Source organism: Brachyistius frenatus, unplaced genomic scaffold, assembly GCF_029030835.1.
Source record: "Brachyistius frenatus isolate BFR_SWC_R1_liver_20210118 unplaced genomic scaffold, ASM2903083v1 Contig_69, whole genome shotgun sequence".
NCBI classification, from domain to species: domain Eukaryota; kingdom Metazoa; phylum Chordata; class Actinopteri; family Embiotocidae; genus Brachyistius; species Brachyistius frenatus.
The window spans coordinates 309,607-318,592 of NW_027210668.1; the positions used below are offsets into that span (position 1 = coordinate 309,607).

Below are 8,986 nucleotides of genomic sequence, written 5' to 3' on the forward strand. Positions count from 1 at the left end.
ACATGATATGAGAATGAAGGACCTTTGAAGCGTCCCTTTAAATCCGTTATTGTGTTATTAGGTGACCATGTCTCTGAACTGGATGGTGCGGATGTCCTCGGATCTGGAGAGCAACATCGTCGCAGTGGAGAGAGTGAAGGAGTACTCGGAGACCAAGACGGAGGTACGGAGGCAGCGTGGACGTGAACACACTCACTGCGTGTCCATTTCCGCTCCTTTCTAATGCTCCACAGGAGTAAAAGTTGGACCGTGCGTGTGTTGGCTGTTTAAGTAGCGTTGGCTTTGCGCTGCAGGAATTTACCCACATTCCAAAACAAAAAACTCCCCGCAGTTCAACTCCAACAACACAAGACCTATAAACCGTAACTAGACCCAGAAATGTTACGTTACCTGCTGCCAACAAGGGCCCTTCTGTTGCATAAGATAAACACTGCGCTTGTACTGTACACGGTGTACTTTCTCAGCAGCCATCGCAGTACGTGCCCCTTCGGTACAGTAGCTGGTAGAGCTGTTAGCGAAAGCCTTTTGTTTGGAGCGTCCAGCGTGTCCCCGAGGGGAAGTAAATGTTTGGCAGCTCTGATTGATCGTGCAGCTCTCCGATAAACAAATCGGGTCTATTTACAAGCCAAGCGGGCTAATGAGTTGTTCAGAAGGTTTTCCTGGTCAGAAGAGCTGTGTTTGTGCTCACAGGCGCCCTGGGAGGTGGAGGACAAGAAGCCCGCTCCCGAATGGCCTGTGGAGGGAAACGTGGAGTTCCACGACTACAGCGTTCGGTACCGAGAGGGACTGGACCTCGTGCTCAGGAACATCTCGCTGACCGTGAAGGGAGGAGAGAAGGTGTGAGGGGTGGTGGTGGTGGTGGTGGTGGTGGGGGGGGGGGTTCTGATCTCTAAGGACTAATGGGTCAGCAGGGTGCTCACGTTCAGCTCTGTGTATGTTTCAGATTGGTATCGTGGGTCGTACGGGGGCCGGTAAGTCCTCCATGACGCTCTGCCTCTTCAGACTGCTGGAAGCTGCAGCGGGAGAGATCATCATCGACGGGGTGAAGATATCCGAGATCGGCCTGCACGACCTGAGGTCCAAACTCACCATCATTCCCCAGGTACAAAGAAACCTCGCACAACATGCATTCAACAACCATACAACAACCATACAACAACCATACAACAACCATACAACAACCATACAACAACTATACAACAACCATACAACAACTATACAACAACCATTCAACAACCATACAACAACCATACAACAACCATACAACAACTATACAACAACCATACAACAACCATACAACAACCATACAACAACCATACAACAACCATACAACAACCATACAACAACCATACAACAACCATACAACAACCATACAACAACCATACAACAACCATACAACAACCATACAACAACCATACAACAACTATACAACAACCATACAACAACTATACAACAACCATACAACAACCATACAACAACCATACAACAACCATACAACAACCATACAACAACCATACAACAACCATACAACAACCATACAACAACCATACAACAACCATACAACAACCATACAACAACTATACAACAACCATACAACAACCATACAACAACCATACAACAACCATACAACAACCATACAACAACCATACAACAACCATACAACAACTATACAACAACCATACAACAACCATACAACAACCATACAACAACCATTCAACAACCATACAACAACCATACAACAACCATTCAACAACCATACAACCAACAACAACCATTCAACACCACAACCATACAACAACAACCATACAACAACCATACAACAACCATACAACAACCATACAACAACCATACAACAACCATACAACAACTATACAACAACTATACAACAACCATACAACAACTATACAACAACCATTCAACAACCATTCAACAACCATTCAACAACCATACAACAACCATACAACAACCATACAACAACCATACAACAACCATACAACAACCATACAACAACCATACAACAACCATACAACAACCATACAACAACTATACAACAACCATACAACAACCATACAACAACTATACAACAACTATACAACAACCATACAACAACCATACAACAACCATACAACAACCATACAACAACCATACAACAACCATACAACAACCATACAACAACCATACAACAACACAACAACCATACAACAACCATACAACAACCATACAACAACCATACAACAACCATACAACAACTATACAACAACCATATACAACAACAACAACCATACAACAACTATACAACAACCATACAACAACCATACAACAACTATACAACAACTATACAACAACCATTCAACAACCATACAACAACTATTCAACAACCATACAACAACCATACAACAACCATACAACAACTATACAACAACCATACAACAACCATACAACAACCATACAACAACCATACAACAACCATACAACAACTATACAACAACCATACAACAACTATACAACAACTATACAACAACCATACAACAACTATACAACAACCATACAACAACCATACAACAACCATACAACAACTATACAACAACTATACAACAACCATACAACAACTATACAACAACCATACAACAACCATTCAACAACCATACAACAACTATACAACAACCATACAACAACTATACAACAACCATACAACAACCATACAACAACTATACAACAACCATACAACAACCATACAACAACCATACAACAACCATACCCTCTGGAGCCTCGTGGACGTATGTTGGATTCTTATGTTGTAATATGTTGTGCAAATAAGTTTTTATAAGTTTTCTACAGTGTAAATTTCATTTCTTGGTTATTTTGACACAAACGGGGCTCATTGGTGAGCAGAAAGAACAAATGTAAATGAGGCTGTCGGCCCAAAATGATAATATTCCTCTATTCTCTGGCCAGTTGTTCAATAAAATGACATATCATATAAAACATAAATAATATATACAGAGGTGATAAGTAGTATAATAAACCACCGTCGACAGGCGAATGGAAAAATGATTGAAAACTTTAGTGCTGCAAGGTTTGTTGTTTGACTTATTTCGAGTTCGGATGAGAAGATCGACGCCGCTCTCATATCTGTATGCAGTAGAGTGTTAGCTTAGCTTAGCACAAAGCCTGTCAGCCTGGGGTGCAGTTAGCCTGGTCTGTCCAGGTGGAAAAGGGCAGCAGGATATGAATCAACAGGTTGATTGATGATTAAATGTATTGTTTGCTAACAGACGAATGTTTGAGTCTTGACTTCTCACCAACACCAGTAAAACAGCGTTGCTCAGAGTCGTCCGAGTTTCTGCCGGCTCATCGTTTCCGTGTCCCTGCTTAGGAGCCGGTGCTGTTCTCCGGGACGCTGAGGATGAACCTGGACCCCTTTGAGAAGTACAGCGACGAAGATCTGTGGAAAGCTCTGGAACATTCTCACCTCGACAAGTTTGTCAGCAACCAGCCGTTAAAACTGGAGCTGGAGTGTTCAGAGGGAGGCGAGAACCTCAGGTACGCCGCGACGGGAGGAGGCGCCGCCGAGCCGGCGTTTCTATGGAAACGTTCATGTCATGTGTCCTGTGTGTTGTCGTGTCTCCAGTGTGGGTCAGAGGCAGCTGGTGTGTTTGGCTCGGGCTCTCCTGAGGAAAACGAGGATCCTCATCCTGGATGAAGCCACCGCTGCTATCGACCTGGAGACGGACGACCTCATCCAGTCCACCATAAGGACTCAGTTTGAAGACTGCACCGTCTTCACCATCGCGCACAGGCTCAACACGATCATGGATTACACGAGGTTAGAAAACACCGGACGCCGGCCAAAGGCTCCGAGGCTGCGGACGGCCTGTAAATATTCCTCCTTTGACATGAAATGCCCGCTCCGGTTATGTTGTTGAATGCTGGAAGTCGGTGACGTCATGTTGGAGAAGCGACGTGCCGTCAGCGTCACCGTTCGGGTGGCTTACGGCGAATGTTTTCGCTCGGACGCTTCAGAACGTCTCAGAGTTGCCCGTCTGACGCTGAGAGACGCAAAACCAAATATTACAGGTAACGCACTCGGTTCCTCCCGACCCGACGCGCCTCCTTCGGTCGTGGATTACGATGTTCTGCCCGTCTGAAACGCAAAACGTCCCTCCAAACCCGTCTCCGCGCTTCCTCGTCGCAGGCTTTTTTTTTTTTTTTTTTTAAATTTAAGCATCCGTTTCCAAAACTCCTGAGTTGGACACTAAAATGTGATGTTTTCTCTGCTCAAAGTCCGCGATCGGATCGCAAATGCACCCGCATCCACGAACTCAGGACGGCGTGTGTGCGCGGGTTCGTACCAGCGGTCAACAAAGCAGCCGTAGCTCAGCTGTTCTTTTTTTTTTTTCATTCAGTGACATAAGTTGGAAAACCGACGCATGAAGTTTATAGCTTCACTGAGCCCATTTTAAATATGACCTCCTCTCATGTGGGATGAGTCTGTTTTCCTCTCATGCTGGAGGATAACAGTTAAGTGAAACATCCACAGACACGCGTCACTCAGAGACGCTCTCCCAAACGTTATTGTCAAAAATCCATCATTGTCAAATCAAAAATAAATTTGGACTTTTGAGAATCGAGCATAAACGAGCGTCCACTGTCAGACAGAACAGAACAGGAAGCAGAGTTGACTAAATAACGTCATAATTCCATGAGAAACATCTTGTCACACTTACAATGACCAGGATGTTTGAGGCTTCAAAACAAACGTGGTTCCACTGATGCAGCCGAAAAGAGCAGAGATCCAGCTTTTCTTCCTTTTTAATTTGCGCCTGTTCTTCATTAACGTCACTGAGATCTTTGTGGTCTCGGAACATCGTTTCATTTTGCGTACGCCTTCTGGATTTAGGACGATCACACGTGACCTGCAGTTTATTATATAACTCTGTGATACATATCAGTCCCTGCAGGATGTTGCAGAGGTTGGTTTTTTTTTGTTTGATTTTGCAGCAGCTTTTCTATAAAAAAAAATTTAAAAAAAAATTGAATTTTCAAATTTTGAAGGGATTTTTTTTGTTTTGTTGTATAAATCTGGATATTTGCAAAAATTGCAAGTCTAATCTAATAATGAGTTCTATGTAATCACATCCTATTATTATAAGCATACTGCACATCACAGAAATATTTGAGTGGTAATCTGATTTTTACATTTATTAGTACTTGCATAACCGTGGGCACAAAATTAGAGAGAGAGAGAGAGAGAGAGAGAGATATTCTGTCAAAAAAAAAAGGCTTAAAATGTTTTTTAAATAATATGTATTTAACACTTTGGTCATCTCTGACTGGGAGTGTGTTTAAAACTAATCTAACATACACTATTCCTCATTTCTAAAACCACAATTCCCATCCGCCTCGTCATTTGAGTGACTATAAAAGAGTTATTTTGTTAATAAAGGAGTTTAGTTTTGATGGGTTTACAGACTTCGTGCCCAAATATCTTAAACTGAGCTGTTTTTGCAGAACAATTGTGGGAATTTAGCAAATATTGTGGTGAACTAACATTAATTATTGCAATCTCAAGATTTCCTGGAGGGACTAAAATACACATAATAATAATAATTATAATAATAATGGTTATTATTAAATATTTGTTTAATATTAAAAAATATATATATATGTAATGCCTGCTTTGCCTCACTACACTTAGAGGTAAGTTTGGTTGCAAACTGAATTTGATGATGTAAAAAAATATTTGCCATGTCTGCAATGTTTTAGAAGCTGCTGTGTGAACATCTCCTCTCCTCTCCTCTCCTCTCCTCTCCTCTCCTCTCCTCTCCTCTCCTCTCCTCTCCTCTCCTCTCCTCTCCTCTCCTCTCCTCTCCTCTCCTCTCCTCTCCTCTTCCTCCCCCCTCTCTTCTTGCAGAGTGCTGGTGTTGGACAAGGGACAGATAGCAGAGTTTGATACTCCCACAAACCTCCTATCTCGGAGAGGGATCTTCTACGGCATGGCTAAAGACGCAGGACTGGCTCAGTAGGACCGCCTCGACGTCCCCGTGGTCCAAACCAGGGTCGAGGACCGGCTCCGTTCACTTCAGTCCGACTCTGTTTTCCACCTGGCAGTGGAACTGAAGTGGACTTTTTACATGCACTTGTTTTATTCTTTCAGGGCACTTACTGCTCGCTCTGAATGAAGCCTGAACTCCTTCGCAGACTCGGGGCAATCAGCAGTTGTACAGAGTTGTGGTGTTCGTCAGAAGCCACGTCAGGACATTCACATGCTGCTCTGTGTGAACTTTCTGACTGACTGTATTGACTGACACCCCCCCCCCCCGTCTCTCTGTTTGGCATATAAATAGGAAAAACAAGCCATATGTGCAAATGCTGCTTGACCCAAGTCTGCTCTTTAGTGCCTTCTGCCAGTGGGATAAAGAACGCCAGTGAATGTATCATTTTCTAACGGGCTGTCTGCTGCAAAACAAGCGACAACGGAGGACATTTTTTTATGTTACTTTTTCTACAGAGAAGAATACTGTGCCACTGTACCTTCTTCAAAAGGAAACAAAAAACTACTTTTGTGATAAACCCACTTATTTTTGTACTGTACCATTATTTAAGCTACTTTTTAAAAGAATTGTTTCATCTAGGGAAGTTTGCTCAGTTAAATATGTGATTCTTCTGTGAACCAAATCTATAAAAACTTGAATTCTGTACCACCAAAATATGAAATATGATAATGCTTTTATTAAAAAAAAAAAAAAAAAAAAAAAAAAGGAAAAACACTATTTGTGTGCTGTCATGATGGGAGGTGGGGGATCAAATCTTCTGATTATTTAACTCGTGGTTCCTGATGGGATTTTTCAGCTTCACAAAATGACTGCGTGCTCAAAAATGATATTTTCTAGATATGTCTGCTTTTACTTGAAGGACCTACTACTGGAGTGTGACGGGTTCTGATGTGGTATTTGTACTCTAAACTATGTTAAATAAATGTGTCACAAGCTGTTGAATCCCTGATAAAATTGCTGTTTTTTAGCTGATGGCTTTAATATTTTCCATTATTGTGCTGGCTCCTATATAGATATGTTGATGTTATGTTTCCGGCCTGGAAGTCACTGACCAGCACTGGTTTTAATAAAGTCAGCACATCTCCCTCAGAGACATAAATCCAAATTTGATGTCTCCTGTGGCTCAGTATAAAAAAATGAGGTCATCAGGGTTATGACAGACTGAAAATTCCTCCACACATTGTTCCAACATGATTACCCCACTTATAGCTTTGTAGTAAGATGAGATATTGTTTTATGAGCTTCATGTGTTACAATATACAGTACAAAGCTACAGTTGTGATCATAAACACAATCTGTGGAGTAAAAGTTATCTCTAACTCTGCTCTGAATGGAGGTCAAGTACAGATGACTCCTCTTACAGAAAGACCAGCGGAGTCCCCGACATCTGACCGAGGCCTGACGACTGGCTGAATGCAGTTTATGCTCATGATATATTATTATATCAAATATTATTTATTTATAGGTCAAATGATGAATTATGAAATTATGAAGAGGGATGAAACATGCTCAGTCTGTAGTTTATTAAGTATACCGATTGTTTTATTTGACTGCCTTCGTGGTGAGCTCGGTTGTCACCTGTGACATGCAGACATGTGGATCCTGTTTTAATCAGTATGTAATTACTCCAGTCTTCCACTAGAGGGTGCTCACTGTCAGCGATGCATCAGATCCACTGCAATCCCTCTTCTATAAACCTACCAAGTAACTTTTTGTGTCCTCTAATTAGCAGAAATACTGCAATGTTACTGCAGAGCTACTGGAGGTTACCACACATATACAACATAATATATATTATACACATTGGATGTTACTGAAGACTAAAGTTACTTCTTTTAAAACTGATGGAATTATTTCATCAATTACTGTATAAAAGAATAATTTGCAACTTAGCAAAGCAGTTTTTACTTTTTGTAGTGTTTCTTCCAATTCTCTTATTAATGCAAACGTAGGTATATTATTTTAAAGTTGCTTGCCCACCTGCCTTTCCACCCCGAATTGCTGAGGGTCTCTCGCCTGGTCCTCTTTCTGTGGCAGAGGTGTTGTTTGGTTATCCCCTGGATCTGGGTCAGGTGGGGACTCAGCTCTTTTCCTTCAGACGTTCTCCCTGTGCCTCCTGAGGCATGTGTCATCCGCTGTCGCCCCCGCCAATCACCACAGACCTCCTGTAATCAAGGCCTTGGCTGCCAGGAATCTGCTGTTTCTAGGCAAGACAACCCCCTTCCCCCCTCCCCCCACCCGAAGTCTAGGTGACCCTATTTCCCCTTCACATTTACCTACCTACCTACTTTACCACTGAAATTTCAGTGATTGTAATTGAGTTTTTTAATTTTAAAAAGCCAAAAGTCACTAAGGGCTAGCTCCAGAAAACCTCCGTTTCAATAAAACATCAACTCTTTTCATGAGCAAAAAAGTCAATACAGTTTACAAGTTCTTATGGTCTCATTTTCTAGAGTCAGATCTTCTGATCAAACAGAAATCCATAATTCATTAGCTATTAGGCCTCAAAGTGAGGTATGTTTGGGGCGTGTCTGGTTTGATTGACAGGCCTGTGGTGCAGTCAGTTTTCTGGTATAGGTGGGCGGTTGTAGTGTCCTCAGGTTGTCAGTCAGAGTCAGATCCACACCTCGCTTCTCCTGAGCTCTTCCAAATATGATCACCTTTGTCTCCAAAGAAACAAGATGCTACAACCAGGATGGCAGACTGGAGGCTTCAGAACTGCAGCTTATAAACCCATCGGTGACGTCACAGTGGGTGGCTACTCCCAAGACTACTCTAACCATCAAATAAGGACAAATGTATTTCAAATCTCAGACAGTTAACTTAATTCAAGGACTGTAAAGATTTTATTGTCACCTTGTTTGGTCCTGTTTAATAGAGGGACTTTCAATGGATCTTTTGGGAGGATGTGTGTCTTTAGAAATTGGATT

The 8,986-nt window shown here is 42.1% G+C and overlaps 1 protein-coding gene across 3 annotated transcripts in view; it reads left to right on the forward strand.

Moving 5' to 3' along the window:
* Positions 1–7,235, forward strand: part of abcc3 (ATP-binding cassette, sub-family C (CFTR/MRP), member 3) — a 63,947-nt gene extending 56,712 nt beyond the window's left edge. For 2 of the 3 annotated variants that reach the window (XM_069707443.1, XM_069707442.1), the window contains exons 27-32: positions 62–163; positions 691–837; positions 944–1,102; positions 3,377–3,543; positions 3,632–3,826; positions 5,915–7,235. In XM_069707443.1, coding sequence (XP_069563544.1) covers positions 62–163; positions 691–837; positions 944–1,102; positions 3,377–3,543; positions 3,632–3,826; positions 5,915–6,026 — 882 coding nt within the window. In that variant the 3' untranslated portion in view covers positions 6,027–7,235. The remainder of the gene's footprint in view (positions 1–61; positions 164–690; positions 838–943; positions 1,103–3,376; positions 3,544–3,631; positions 3,827–5,914) is intronic. The other variant, XM_069707444.1, reaches the window with a different exon arrangement.
* The last annotated feature ends 1,751 nt before the right edge of the window (positions 7,236–8,986 follow it).